The 16,325-nt window shown below is 38.8% G+C and overlaps 2 protein-coding genes across 6 annotated transcripts in view; one reads left to right on the forward strand and one right to left on the reverse strand.

Annotated features, from left to right (window-relative positions):
- Positions 1 to 729: 729 nt before the first annotated feature.
- grxcr1a (glutaredoxin and cysteine rich domain containing 1 a) lies at positions 730 to 4,738 on the reverse strand. Its single transcript, XM_063876867.1, has 4 exons — positions 4,264 to 4,738; positions 2,655 to 2,894; positions 2,492 to 2,557; positions 730 to 1,009 (listed from the first exon to the last, which is right to left on the reverse strand). The coding sequence occupies exons 1-4, from the start codon at positions 4,660 to 4,662 to the stop codon at positions 830 to 832; spliced, it is 885 nt and encodes a 294-aa protein (XP_063732937.1). The 5' UTR covers positions 4,663 to 4,738; the 3' UTR covers positions 730 to 829.
- Positions 4,739 to 11,338: 6,600 nt separating this feature from the next.
- Positions 11,339 to 16,325, forward strand: part of atp8a1 (ATPase phospholipid transporting 8A1) — a 95,509-nt gene continuing 90,522 nt past the window's right edge. For 3 of the 5 annotated variants that reach the window (XM_063876254.1, XM_063876256.1, XM_063876253.1), the window contains exon 1: positions 11,340 to 11,738. In XM_063876254.1, the coding sequence (XP_063732324.1) occupies positions 11,690 to 11,738 (49 nt within the window). In that variant the 5' untranslated portion in view covers positions 11,340 to 11,689. Of the gene's footprint in view, positions 11,739 to 16,325 lie in introns of all 5 variants that reach the window. The other 2 variants (XR_010165129.1, XM_063876255.1) reach the window with 2 other exon arrangements.

A 16,325-nucleotide genomic window follows, 5' to 3' on the forward strand; every position in this document is an offset into this window, starting at 1 on the left:
CACAAAGAAGAGACTTCAAAAAACAGACAAAGGAAATCAGCAAATCCTTCCGCTTTAAAGGCTGTGCTGGCATTTCTGCTTAATGGTGACAAAAACAACTTATTGATTATAAAACTGTTTACTGATATATATTTGTTCTTTAATTGATTGAGGTCTAATCTAACACAATGCAATATAATGTACAATAAAAAAGAGTCAAATCTGTTTGATTCCCTGGATTTATTTGAATTTTAGTGGGTTTTTCTTACTTTCCGATAGACGACCGGTTTTTCTATTTATTTGGTACACCTAAGACTATATTACATTTTTAAGGTTTAATATAGAGATTGATTAAGGGTTGGTCCTCTACTTAGAGCAAAGGTTCAGTTTCATGCCCTCTACTGGCTGCAAGTTGAGCCTTTCACTTTCCCTCTCTGTCCTGTGTCTCCAATATCCTCAGCTCTGTCTGATATGGGATCAGTAATGGGAGCATTGTTAAAGAAGGAGCCTCGTCACTAATTCAATAAGAAGCTTACCAAAGGTGAAACTAGTTCATGGCTCCTTGGTGGACAGACATACAGACTGCTAAGCACACTGTTCTTTGAGAAATTTACAATAATCTCAAGGAAGACCTTTAAAAAAGAATTGCCTTGTGTGAATTTTAGAAAGTTGACATACAAACAACACCAGATCCACAATTTCAAAGATTTTATTACAAATTATTTTTCTTTACAATCGATGGCCATGGAAGAAGGGTCCTGCCGTGTTTAATTTCACTGCCTGTGTTTTACAGTCCAGTTGAAGTTCCCAGAGAGAGGAGTCAGGATTTTGGGTCAGGCACTGTACATCCTCAGTGGCTGCAGCTCACGCAGGGCTGCAGGCCGTTCTCGTTGCAGGAAGTGCACTTGAGGGCTTTGAAGGAATCCGTGAAGCAGTTGCGAAACACGGACATCTTACTGCCATGGCACATTGGGCACGGGATGAAGGCGAAGCCCCCGCAGGTCTGGCACGTCTGGGGCTGCTGAACCCTCTAGAAAAAAACATAGACCAAAATGTACAATCCAGATAAGATGTCCAACATTTAAACCTGACAACTGAAACATTCCTTGTAAAAAAGTAAGGTGATTTCTTGCTGACATTTTGGTATGAATGAACGAATTTGCTACTAATAAATATTTATAAACCTTTAAAGGGATATTCTAATATTTGGGAAACACTCCTATTTATAATACACCTGTTCAGAGTTATGTGAGAAGATCAGTAGTCTACACCACCACATAACATTAGCTTTGCATAAAGACTAGAAACAAGGAAACAGCTAGCCTGGTCTTTATGCAGACTTTATATCTTATATGTTTAATCCATACAAAAACAAAAGTGTAAAAATTACAAGTTGTGGTTAAACTGGAAGTAATGTGCCAGGCTATCTCTTGGACAAACACATCCCGCACTCCAGAAAGTCACTGCCCCTAACCAAGAAATAGTCTGGCACATATCTTGTACTTACTTTATCATTAGGACCATAACTATGAGTGACCAGGTCAGAATAACTGTTCCTGTCTTCCTCAGTAATTCTGAGTAGAAGATATCTCCAATTTAGTGAAAAGAAGAACAGCAGTGTCAAAACCTGTCTGAAAATGGACAAATTTGCTGCTTCCTGTGACATCTATTTAACATATCAGGTCAATATTAATACAAACAATTCTGCTTCAAAATAAGCTTCATATGAGTCATATTAATCTTCTCATTTTATTCTCAACCGGATGGTGTATTTACCCAAAAGGTGTAGCTACTCTTTTAAACACAACTTCATTTTCAAAATGTTAAGACTTTGTGGTGTCCCCAGGCGTATAACAGATATAAACACAGAATGTTGCAGGGCAGTTCTAGAGTGATGAGTTTATGCATGACCTTTCACAGCTGCTTTTTTAAATAGCCTGCAGTGACTGAAGTGCATGACTTAAATGTCATAACACTGCTTTGTATTCACTTATGAAGGCTTTCATTGGGTCCAAATTACAAGCAAGGCCTGAGAGAAGGCCAGTATTTGTGAAACAGAATTTGCTGCAGCTCAGGGAGACACATAAATAGTTTATACACCGCTTTTGTACCACCGAGCGATGTGTTCTGCACCGGTGTGTTTGAACAAATGTGTTGAGGCTAAATCAATAACACACCCTCCATTATTGATGATAATTTATTGATGTGTATGCATCTTTTACATTGCAGTTTGCACATGTTGTATTTACAGCACAACTGGTGATAGGGAAATGACTGCTGCTGTTTGCATTGTGTTCATTTCAGTAACTATGGGCAAACACAAAGCATCATTTATTATGACTATAATTACCTTATGTTTAATAATGACCTGTGCTATAAATGACAAAAATAATTAATCAAACTGAGAGAGTGAGTGTGAGTCAAATTAAGGGGTGACACAACCTGATTCACAAGAATATCATCTGTTTTACTACAATTAATAATTCACAATGCAAACACTGTAATAACCAACCTCAATTTTGGTCAGAAGATCTTGAAGCTCTCCTGATTCGTTCATGCCTAGTATTTTCTCAGCACCCTGGGAAGCATAATTCAATATTTATTTAACTCGCTGTGTGGATGTATGATTTATTGACGTCAGATATTATGAGAAATAATTGAGAATAAGACCTGACCCCAAGGTAGTGTCCGTCGATGAACACGACTGGTAATGAAGGAGGCTCTCCCACACGTTTGCACCGCTCCTCCAGCTCCTTCCCGTACTCGAAGTCCAGGGCGATGTTCTTCTCCACAAACCTCACCCTGTGGTTCTGGAAGATCTTCCGGACCAGCTCGCAGCGCTCAAAGGTTGTCCTCACCACACGGAAACTCGTAGTGTAAATCACTATCCGCCCGAATTCAAGAGCTAACTCAACCTAAGAAAACGTAACAGTCATGAATTAAGTAACATAATTCATTTTATTATATATTTTTCATACATAAGGTTCAAATTAACTACAGGGATCTCTAAAAGCTTTACATTCGAAGGTATTGAGAGGCTTTTTGCTTTCAAATGACAAACAGATTATTAAGGTGAAGCAAGCATTCAACCACATTTGGTAACCAAATCCCTTCCCAGACCTTGTGTTTGGGCAGTTGTGTGTTTGAAGGTTATCACCTCCATTACTATAACAAATGTTATATAGTATATATACAGCCTTTAGATACCATTTATTCAAACAGATCAATGCAATGTATAAAGACATGCAAATAGCTGAAATTAGAGCAGGAAGTCCATTCATCCGTGTATTGACAAGGGACCACTTTCAACTTATACCGCTGACAGGAAGGCTGCAAGTGAACATGAGTCACTGATATCTTACTGAACGTAAGCTATCTTCACCCAAATGACGCATACAGTATACCTAAGCATTGTTTAGCGATGCTTTTATGTCATGGCAGGTGTATTACTCAGGACCGAATAAAATGCAGTGTCAAGTGAAGTGAAACTGAAAACAGCAATAGCATGTTTGTAACAGGCACTGCACTAGTGCTTTTAACATTAATGTTGATAATGCAACTTGTAAGCCACCTGATGTTCCTTTGGGATCAGATCAGACTGTGATAAGCATGTACACTTCTCCCAAAAAGAAACACTATGAGAAGCTCAATCGAATTAAAAGTGTTGGTGTTTGTTCACCTAATACCACTTTGCTGAGAGAAATGGCTTCTTCGATATGACCCTCACCATCACCATTTGCATCTGGACACAAGCCAAAGAGTACCTCAGAATAACAAACACTTCTTCCTGCTGGGTTACTAGAAAGTGCAGAGAATTCATTAACCTGATTAGTTTCTCTTGAAACACTTACGAAATGCATCATTAATCTTTAATTACTCTGTGACCTTGTCCTCTATTGAAGCTTTTCTCCCAGTCATAAGGCTCCTACCTGTAACTAGACTAAAGGCGAGAGATGACACTGATGGGAACTGTGTTATACAGATTGTATTAAACCAATGAAAGGGCACCCGGAGAATGCAGAGCTCCACAAAGGGCATATGCCCTATCTCGCAATGTTAGCCAGTGAAAAATAATTTGTGTTATCTGGCCCATGATTTGGATCTACTCCAAAATGTCATGGGCTCTTGGTCCTTGGCAAATTCTACAGTATTCCACTAAGTTTCATGAAAATATGTTCAATATTTTTCTGTTATCCCATTGACAAACAAACACATCAAACCAAAAACATGTCCCTGATAGACGGAGGTAATCAGATAAAACTATGCCCTGTATGATGTACTTACACTGTTGGTACTGGGGAGGTTTTCAAATAGTGTCTGTCCCGCGATGACTTTGTGCTTGACCCCTCTTACAGTCCCATTTTTACTGAGTATGTTGACCCTCTTGGTGGTGAACATCCAATCCTTTGTGGCCCCTGCGTACCTGAGCAGTTCATCAGGCTCACACTCACTGTCGTCCAGTTCAGAGCCCAGGTGTCCATACAGGTGTGTGTCTTCACTTGTAGATGGGGTGCTGGCTCGATCTGCATCAGAGCTGCTGGTGCAGTCTGAATCCAGGGAGTCTGAAGGACCCTCATCCTTGAACATCTCCTTCAGCACCCGGCCGCTGTTCCCCGAAGCCACGCGGAACCTCACCCGCTTCTGTGGCTTCTCCTGTCCAGCCATCGGCATCGACCCCTCCATTGCCAACCCTCTGCCACATTACCTGGTCCTCCAGAACATTGCAGTGTATCTCCTCACTTCTCATTCGGAGGTAGACACTTAGGTCAGTTTGGTCCTCATGGATTACAACTACGTTTAATCCTCACAGTTTGAACAGATCTAAAAATGACTGGGAGCCTATAAGCTGCCTTACAGTCCGACTCACACTGCCAGTAAATAATACATGCGTCTCTACCATGGCAACCTAGCAAGCTAAGCTCAAGTAAAATGATAGTTCACTTTAAATTATTCATCACAGTTTACAAAGTTTTCACCAAAGCTTTGACAGAAGACTTTTAATGGCCTGACTTTGTGTGCTTTAATCAAACAAATAAACATTTCTATCTCTTCTGACAAGATAACAGCCAAAGCTGTGAGGCAACAACAGCTTCATTTCATGATTCACTGCACCAAATATGGTTATTTCCTACAACATATTAAATATTTAAAAAATAAATAACAATTTGGTTGAGAGACTGCTGAAAACACCTACTTTCAACTTCTTCACAAGTTATGTCATCTGGTCTGCTCTTTTTAGACTAAAATATCTCAACAACTAGGCCCATTTAATGCTGGTTATGAAATTCAATAGGTCTACAGAAATGTCTTAGTTTTCTGACAATGAATCGTTATCGCTTTATTGATATCCTGATTTATTGGCCAAGCAGTGCTAATTAGCTAAATATAGCATGCTAACACTGGTATATAACCTAGTTTGCGTGTTAGCTACCAGTTTAGCTAACCCTTTGATCTTAAAATGTGGTTGAGTTTTAGTGAACATTATACTTCATACATTATACAGAGATCAGCATGTAAGCATTGTCATTTTGAGTATGTTAGCATTCTAAAATTAGCATTTTTCTGAAAGAACATCTTTAGTCCACAGTCTCACAAAGAACTTAGCAATCTTGGTTGTAGTTTTGTTTGAACTTAAAAGAAATATTTAGATATAACTTATGGGATTCTTTAAAAAGTGATTAATTTGAGTATGCTATCTGAATAGGACACAGAGAAGGAAAGAGGAAGGATAGGCTTACCTATGATTACAGTACAGAATGAATGATAAGGTAGTAAGAGAAGAAATAACTGTACCAATACAAATGAATGTGTCTGCTTAATTTCAGATTCTACAGGCTCTTCATTTCTTTATGTAAGTAAAGAAAAGTTTTAAAGGAAAGCAAAATGTAAGGTGACATCTTCCTAACACATGACGTAAGGTATATTCTTTTACTGCTAACTGTGTTACACCCAGAGCGGGAGTGCAGGTGTTCACTTGGCATCCTCAGAGCAAAGAAAAACCAGACCATATAATATGTCACACTGACACAAAACAGCAGCGTGTCCACAGAGACGCCTCGGACCGTTTTTTATTTGTTACAGGTGATGAAGCAGCTCCCTGGAGATGTGACACGTCAGCTTATAGCGGTGACAGCACCACTCTGTTTGAGTGCTGCAGTTTGGCCCCTGAGGTAGGATCCACACACCGAACACACATTCACATACCCACAGCATATCACCACCTTTTCATGTCACATCGTGCTGATCATTACAGAAAATCCATCTGGGAAATGTGTGATGTGTCCAACCAAGATTTAGTTACAGCCTGAGAATTTAGTAGTATTTAAAGTCTGGCTATGGTTCCAAGTGTTATTGGTGAGGGCGATTATGTTACTGCTGTCTGAGGTGCTCATGGTGGCAAAATACATTTTCTTATGTTTTATCTTATCTTTATTTTATTGAGTTGTTTTTCTTTCTTTTTAATTTGAATGATGTCTTTTAGTCTTTAACTCTCATCTGAAAAAGCTTGGAAAAGTACATTTCAGAATTGTCCCCTTACTGTTAGTGATGAGGCAGACGGAGGGTAATTACAGGAACACACAGACATTATGAGATGAAAAACAGCTGCTGCCCAAGTTCGACTACTTGGCTGGTTTTGGTCATTTCTTATTGGAGATTTCTGTGCTGTTTAATGCTTGTCCCACTGGTCTGCATTAGCTTGGGCTCAGTTGGTAAAAGGTGATTTCATTTATATCTGTGATTTTCTGTGGGATTTTACTAACATTTAAGACAAAATCAATACAATGTTTTTGTAAAATCTGCAGCCCTGCCTTAAAGACTAAATCTGGACAGTTACATAAAAAGCAGATAAAGCTTCTTTACAATTCTTTATTTTCCAGTCATGCTGAAGTGGAAACACAAGCAGTTTGTGTTTTAGTGGAGAGTTTTAGTGTCAAATGCTTCTTTCAAAATGCTTCGAATTCAAAATACTAAATACTGACACTGTACAAAGTGTTATATTATATTATATTACACAGGGCTCGATGGATTACAGATTCTACATTTTGAATTTGGCAGTCAGTGCCTGGATAAAGCTGCTTATGTTTCTCTGCCTGCCAGTTGAACATACTGTTCTTATAATTGGAATAACTCAGTCATGGTCTTTGCATATCATTTTCATTTTAATTAGTTTTATTTCAAATATCAAGGAGGAGCAGTTACTCGATCAACCCTTTCCCATACACTTGAACTTTTACTTGAATCTAAAAACCTCTTCTTCATCTTTTTTCCAGGAAGATACTACACATGGATACAACTACAGTGAAATATCAGTAGATGAATGAAGATATTGAAAACAACATGCTCACCATGTTGTTTGACCTCCTATGAAGAAAGGAGTGGACATGCTTATCTAGAATTCAGTTAAACACACTCACATCATGTCGAGTCAAGCAGCCATTTTATCTCACTTTAGCACATTTATACAAGAGCCCACTGAGCTTGTTGATAGTATATTCAAACTGAAGAGCTTATCTCTCTGCCTTACTCATCAGTAGTCCTAATGTAACCTCGCCAGTCACCTCGACTGCTATTAAAAAAGCAATTTGAAAAGATTAATAATTTAACACTTTTTAATTTCACTGCAGTTCACTGCCTCAACTGTGACTGAGTGGAGGAAGTCAAACAGAGCAGGGTGATGAATGGTTTTAATTTTGTGCAGATTGAATAAACAGATGTATTCACATATTGCCAGCATGATTGGTATGTAAACTTTATAATTTGACTGATTTGCAGTACAATTTTAAATATGGCTTTAATAAGACACAATTATACTGATCTTCACAGCTAGGGCCTGAGAGAAAATGGTATAAAATACTATTTTAATGCAACTCTTAGCTCTTATAGAGCATGAAATTTGTCTTTGAGCAGGTTTGACAAGAGCTGCACACATTAATCAACTCATGTGATTGTGGTTTAGGTAAAAGGACTCTGGAGTGACACACCATTTGTTCATTAGTTGGCTATCTAACCAGCTCGCCCTCCCTGACTGCAGATCGACGTCCACAAGGGGGCAGAGTGCAATTCAATTACAGCAAAATGTCACGCTGCCAAATCCTTCTCTCCTCTAGGCAAGAAATGAATGATGCAGCTGCAAAATGGGTGGCTGCAACTGCCAGCTATACGTCTGATCAGTCCTTAGAGCAGGGAAACTGATTTATGATACAAATAACAGAATTATCCAACCCAAGTAGGAGATTCAATTTACCCTGAAAAGCTATAGGTTAAAAAACTGAACTACATATTGTTTACAGCCACAGGTATGGTGAACACTATTTTTAACATTTTGAGAATGTGAAAGCCATTATTGAGTCTAAGAACACTTAGAATAAGATATAGTTTTAGTACATCTTCATGTTTTAGCTTAGGGCATATTTCAATGCTGTGTTGAGGATACAATCCAAACTAATGTCCATGATATACAATGTATTTATGAATCAAGCTGTTTTTGTAGTGATTTTTACTTTAGGGTGGTGAATTACTTCAAAGTTATTAAGTACTGTAGCATCAAGGATACATATGGGAGAGATTTTACATTTGCCATTTTCAGTACCATTGGAAAGAAATTAGTACTTTATCCTCTATTGTTCACTTTTAAACCATTGTCCTCCATTTTCTTTAGTTAGGATTTCTTATAGTCTATTCTATACTGTTACGGTTTACTTAGAATAACAGCCCTTTTATGGCGTTTCAAGACACTATTCGTAAAGTGGTTATTGTTTAAGCTTGATTGCAGACCAAAAGCTGAGTTTAAAAAACCCATTTGGAATAAAACTTGCAGTTTTTATTGTTATCAATAACATGACTCATTTTGAGCCTTGACAAATATTCTTTTAAAGGACTTGATTATAAAGTCGTGTTGACATTTTCATTTGTCCTTGATCTTTTATGCATTTTAATCACATCCCACATGTCTATTTAGACTGTAATAGGTTATCGGGGAACAATGGTGTCCAAAGGGAATATCAACTTAAAACAAAGAGTTCACTCTGATAAGGATACAAATACATAAACTGATAAAAACACTGGTGCTGATTGAAATTGACACACATATTGACAATGGTGGAAATTGTTACAGCTGGTTGAATGAGTCATTGTTTGGACTGGATCTGCTGTAAAACACAAAAACCAGCTCACACACACACACACACACACACACACACACACACACACACACACACACACACACACACACACACACACACACACACACACACACACACACACACACACACACACACACAGCCGAAGAGGCAGGCTTCTTGTCACTGTTGCTTAGCAACCGTGGGAGCTACGAGAGCCAAATCCCCGTGGTGGCAAGCTGATGTTGAATTAGGAGGAGTGGGGGAAAGAAAGAACATCTTTGGGAGAGATGTGTCTCTACCAGGCGCAGGAGGAGGCATAGATGTTCAGGTGTTCATTTCTTATTTTTGGATGTGGTGAATGTTGGGTTCCTATGTAACACAATCTCATCCTCTGTTTTTGTTTTATTTGGCTATTAAGAATAAGACCAACAGTTTTATTTAGGATTTTAAAAACAGGAAAACCATGTTCATGGACATACCTAAATCTTAAGATACTGGATATCTTCTTTCAAAGACATGTTAAAACACAGATATGCCTTCCAGCATACTGCACTGTTCAGACACAAAGAAACATAATACCTTTTTCCTAATCCTTTAAACAGTAAATATGTTTGGTTAGAAGCTTTGATTTTGACCCATCCTTACCTTTAAAATTAAGAGTGTCATATGGTATGAAAATATGCAACGAGTTTGGCTTGAAACACTAAGGAATCACTCTATAAAAAACAAATGCACATAAGCAGGACAGTCAGCGTTATGTAGGCAGAGCAACATACGTAGCAGACGACTGTATGTCTGTAACACTGCAGTTCTCCCAGGCAACTGCAGTGGTGCTGCTGCTGTACAAATGCTGTCACTGGTGTGATTTGCATTTCAACTGCAGTGAGAATGAAAACACAATTTGATTTACTGTACAGCTAGCAGGGCCGGCATTGTTATTGCTTTCTTCTTTGTAGTTGCATGCATAATGTGTTTTATGAGTCCTATTTTTGGAAAATGTGATGAGGGGTCCACATTAGAGCAGATTCATGACGGGAGAGTGATGTGCTGAAGAGGGATATAAAGAAAACTGTTAAATAGAATTAGACCCCATGGATTTGATCTTCTGCTAAGCTTGTTTTGAGAAACTAACTGACATATATGTCTTCCTATAACTGCGTGTTTCCATTGTTGTGATCCAGTAACTGTCCAGGATTTTATTTTTGATTGTTTATGAGTTGTTTTCATTACATAACAGGATTCATCTTTTAAATCATTAGTCTATATGTTGGTTGTTGAAATAAAATGGGTGCTTAATAAAAGGTTAGTATTACTTCTGCCATATTAGACATTCAAGATCATCCTTGAATGTTATCATACTATCTGGAGTTTGCTAGTGCAAAAAATGTATAGATTTGTATAGCCACATGGCCTACAGCCAAAAGTCCATGTGGATAAAACTGAACAACTCTAGTACTTAAAGTGTAGTTACTGGACATTTCTTTGGCTCAACATTTACAGTCAGGTAATTCTTGAATATATTGACAGACTATCCCTTTATATATAAAATATATAATTTTATATTTGGAGATCTAATATATATATATATTACAATTTATATTGTGCTGTTAAATATGGTGTGCACTATATTTCAGGATTAGGTTACATCACTAATTATTGATAGACTAAGATATTTTGGTGTCATCTTAATGAATAAACCTAACAGTACATATAAATAGAAGGATATTTAGTTTTTGTATATATGGTAAAAGAAATCACAAAGTACAAAGACATGTCAATGTAAGGCAAAATAGAGTATATAGGTATATTTCTAATTTGTGAGATTTTAATGTTTGAGCACATAAATGACGAGAATTTGGGGGTTTTCGTTAGCTGACAGTGCACTTACTATTCATGCGTTAATAATTAGATTTTAAAGGAGAACAAGACTTAATTGTGATAAGCCAACTCCCACCCAGTGTACTATTGTTGTGTCTTCAAGCTGTGAACAACATCGACTGCAGAGGGGTGAGGCGCCCACTTTAAAGAACAATTTCTTATCCAATTTGTAAAACGTATCATTGTTTTAAACATTATTAGCCCAACAGTTTGAAATCCTGCAGTTTGTCTTTATTAAATCCTCATAAAAATACCATGTTCATGATTTATATATGTACTAACCGTAGTGTAATGAGACTTATTATGTTTAAGCACCCCCCTGCAGCTGCGGTTGAATGTGGTACGGTCCATAATGTGAAGCGGCACCGTCCCCCTCACGTCAGTTTATGGTAAATCCGTGTCCACTCCTGCTTTACCGAAGGCGTCTATCGCCTCTATAATCCGCCGTGTGAACCGGGATGCTGGGGGATCCATGAAGCCGTAGGATCCGGGGCATGCTTCTGTCACCACCAGAAAATGAATGTTGTTTATGCCTCGCCTGTATCTCTCTTTAGCGGGTAACACGCAGCAGTACTGTCTGCATGAGAGAGGTTCCTTAAAATTTTAGCCGTTTTTTTATTTTTATTCTTTAACGGTTAGAAGGAGCCAGACACAGGGAACAAGCCGCGGCCGCTTGACAGGTGCTGTCGCCCGGCTCTGCGTGGAGAGAGATGCCGCCCGTCCAGAGAACCATGTCGGACCTTCGCAGCCGAGCAGAGGGTATGTAAAGACGATTTCACTTCATTGAGTGTGTTTCGGGAATGTTGGGAAACCTGGCTATTTTTTTCGAAACCGAAAGAAGGCTAGCCGGTAGCTGTCTGGAAGTACAGGACAGTAACTTGCTAGCTAAAGCTGTGATTAACCAACAAGGGGTCAAGGAAACCCCGGGGGCCTTGAGAGTTTTCTGAGGAATAAAACATCCATTTGAATCTATTTTAAAAGGATAATGTCAATTCCATATCTGCAGCTTTAACATGGGTTTTCCTAAATAAGTTCTTTATACAATGGGTGAAACTGAATGTATGGTGCGCCTGACACAGCAAACCGTGGACCCATCCAAGACTGGGATTCCCTCACCAGCTATGTCATGCTCTCCACAAAAGTACCAATATTAGATTTGATTAAAGTGTATTTTTTATGAGTAACAGTACTCAGACAACGAAATGCAGTTAGCATCTAATCAGAAGTGCAAAACAAGTCGTAAAATGCACTGTTATTCAGTAGCATAATAAGCATAGAGCTGACAGTAGTTACACCATGAACACTATAAGGAGGCATACACATTTGAAGCAGCAGTATATAAATGAAATACACTTTAAATCAGGTATACAAATATACAGTTTAATATCTTAGCAAGCAGAAGATTTAACCAGGAATACTGCAACGTTAATGCTTGATGTCAGTAGTGTCCAGCACAGGCATCTACAGTAGCGTGGGACTAATATTACAGCCATTGTGATTCCGCTGGGACCCCCACTTCTTCAATGCACCAGTAACGTTCCACTGCATCTCAGTGGGGTATGCAAAGGAAGGAGGATACAGACACATCCACATTATTAAAGTGATTTGATGGGGATTTGTTTATCTAGGGCTCTAAAGGCTGCTTAGTAGCTTTGGGTGTTGAGGTCAGTTTGTGTAACCAGGAGAAGAGCACCATGGCTTGGCATGTACAGGTTTATTACTGGCTGCAGATGCACAGTCCTAGAGGGCTTCCTCCCTTTTAGATTCCTCCCATATCTTATGTGTGGCTTACCCTGACCTCTGACCTCCAGCAGAATGTATCTCTAGTGATCAATAACATACCGTTTTGTTATTATTTATGGTGCAGTTTGTGTTTCTCCTCACACAAAATGTTGTGGTGCTGTCGTGGTTTGCTTTGGGATTGCTCGGGTTTGATTTATAGATATAGGCTCAGGCTTATATCTCAATCTGAGTTATAGCTGTTAAGTGTATCTGTTGGCGGTCTGGATGTTTAGAGTGAATTGAAGTAGTTGTTTCCTTGATAAGTTGTGTCATCACATTCACTTCTAATGCAGTAACTTAACTGCGTTGATGCAACCGTTGCATTTTTGAGTGTGTGTTCATACAGGAAGTATTTCTCAACTATGTCCTTCTTCCAAGAATTCAGCACTGTGGAAAAAGGAATTTTTAAAGAGACATGCGATTCATTTGAAAAATTCTGTATTTGTGAGCATGAAGAAGTGTCTGCAGAAGAACACATGACAAACACCAACATGTGAGTCCCTCAATTTGTGGTGTAAAACATAATGGTCACCTTATCTACATCCATAATGTAAAGAACCAGTGAATAACTTGTGACTTACAAATCCCCCAATTTACTGCTTTTGTAAATTGTGCGATTCTTGTTTATATTTTTGTATCTTGGGTTTAATATTAAGCTGTCTTTGGCTATTTCTGCTGTACAAATGAAAGTTTCCCCTCTGTTGGACAAATAAAGGTATTCTGATTCTGATTTTCCTAAATCATCTGGATCTTACCGGGGTATTTTTTTAAATTGTTTTCGCAAAACTAGTGATTACTTGAGGCAATAGTGTCATTGTTAGCATTTTACAGACTATTACAGAACAAATATACAGGCAATTATTAAGCTTATTTAAATTCTGAGCATCTCCACCATACATTATAGATCTACTCCATACAATCAATCAGTTTTCTTAAGTCAGAATATGCATAGCTCATCAATAACTTATTTAAATGTTTTATTATGTGCCCTTATTGTGAATATTGAGCATACCTTCATATCCGTATTAACAACTGACGGCCTTGATGTCACCATTTTTATTACTTCCAATGATTGAGAATACAGTAGTACATTTTTATATGATAGAAATTGGTGCTAAGATTGCCTTTCTGATTTATGACTGTAAGACAGACAATTATGAATGATCAATAATGATGAATGTGATAATTAAACCTGACTATAGTGCAGTGGTTTCACACAAATTAAATGATAAAAATAGAGCAGTAGTAAGTCAGTAAACCCATTTCTGTACAGTTAAATTGAGTTTCTCCTTAAAGAAAAGAAATAGTGTAAGCAGGGTTAATCTCACACTTGTTGTTTAGTTGTAGTTTTTTTTCCTAGTTTATAAATGCAGAGTGCTGGTTATTATAGAGCAATTTGTCATCATGTGCACTACAAATGATATGCCACTGCAGGCACTGGGAGAGATCTAAATAATTAAATACTAATATAAATTCCATAGGAAACTGTTGACCAATGTGGCTGCTGCAGTCACAAGAGCAAACACATGAATAATGCAGCGGCTATAGCTGCCACTCCCAACCCCCCCCTACCACACACCACCTTTTTAGGTAACAAAGAGCAAATGACTGTGTTTTTCTCTTGGCTCCATAGCACGGAGCGTACGCTACCACCCTCCCCGCTTTAGTGAAGAGACTATCATATTTTCTTGAATGTAGGATTCGATCAACTCGTGTTCAGTGCAATATTATTCTCAATCTCACGTCTGTTTTGTTACGTATCTTTTGGCTGCTTTTATGAACGCCTGAGCCCGCTCCCCACCCTTCAGTTTTATTTTTTAATCACCACACTGCATCAGGCAGGCTTCCATCTAGAAAGGGCAGCCCTCTGCCAGGCTTACCTCCTAATCCATCAGCGGCCTGTCCGTCAGCTCTCTGTGCTGCTCCACGTGCCGCTCCACTCCTTGTCACTCTTCTCTGATGTGCTGTGGAAACATCCGACATCAATGGCGATCTGTGCCTGCATGTGTTGCCAAAATAACCTTATCTGGGACACTTGGGGTACTGATGACGTCAGCATGTGATCCTGCGCTGAGAGACAGCCACCTTTTTTGACGTTAATCTTTCCAATACAAATTTCCATTATGGGCGTAAAGTCTCTTAATACCTGCTGTCCGTGTCTAGATGGTAAAGCTGATCGACAGTAGCCGCACAAGTTAAGTCTAGCCTGATGGCAAAAAGCATCCTGTTTGTCGTCTTAGCTTGCATGCTTATCTGTAGGCAGACAGAATCCCCTCGCACAATTGACACTAAAGGCAGGTAAGCTTGTCCTGTGAGGATGAATCTATGAAGAAACACTTGTCTTTGTGTATCAGCTGATTCACATCATATAAGGTGCTCCTTAGCATCTGATAGCTGACATACAAGAAGACACAAAGTAGTGTGCTTCTTCTTTTAAGCATTATACCTGGACTTTTCTGTCATTCTCAAGGTTTTTTTTCATGTGTAAGTGAAGCAGAATGTTCCCCGTAGCATTTCAATAACACCGGCTAAGCCTCGGTCTGTCTGAATAGTGGGAACAGCATGGGGAGGGAGACTGGAGGGGGATAGACGGCTCCCTTCTGAAGGGATCGAGAGCTGCCCATGTGTGGCACAAAAGCCCAACACGCCACTAAATCCCCTGTCTGGGGCCGCTGGTGTGTCATATCAAGTCCCCTCGGGCCTCTCTACTCTCTCGATGTGCCGGCATGACATCTCCGCTCGTGTATTTTCCACTTAATGTCCTGCCTCCGTCACTAACCTGCAGCCAGTCTAATATGGGTTTCTTCAGAGACCCAATTTCCCTCACCTCAGTGATTCTCCTCTGTTGCAGAGGGAAGTGGATGTGGCAGGTCGATGTGAGGAAGGGGAGATGTAAAATGCTCATGTGCACGTGTCCATGCAGTAAAGGATGCAGAGAACATGGCACCTATTCTAATGAGTGCTCATGTGCATTGGTATATTGACCTAGGATGATGAAGAGCTAATGAGTGAGACACTTTGCAGACAGTGTCACGAGGACTGCCGGTAACAAGGAAATGAATCGTCCTGTTAAGGGCTGCAACTTACAATTACCTTCAATTTCAACTAGCTGTCCACAACCAAAGGGACTTACATTTTGAGGAATGTTAAACACAGAAAAGCAGCAAATCTTCACATTTTAGAAGCTGTAACCGGAAAATGATTCCATTTAGTTTGCATTTGCATTCAAACAGTGACAATTGAATAACGACCATTTGCTTAATTAATTCATCAATTAATTAAATGTGGCGTTTACGCTCTCACAAAATGTATTGCTGTATTTCCAAACAGATAAATTATTAACCTAGATTCTAGGAAAAGTAAAACATTGTGGCTCTTTTGCTATCATAAACAGAAAGATGTGGCTCTATGCAAAACATGAATAGTCTTTCTTATTATTATTTTAGAAATGTAAAAATATGATTGCAGTTATTAAGCTAGAAAAGTGCAATTATAATGAATAAATATTTTCATTACTGCTTCTATATACAGGAAAAAAAAATACATATATATCGCCATGACCAA

The sequence above is a fragment of the Eleginops maclovinus genome, chromosome 23, assembly GCF_036324505.1.
Source record: "Eleginops maclovinus isolate JMC-PN-2008 ecotype Puerto Natales chromosome 23, JC_Emac_rtc_rv5, whole genome shotgun sequence".
NCBI lineage: Eukaryota > Metazoa > Chordata > Actinopteri > Perciformes > Eleginopidae > Eleginops > Eleginops maclovinus.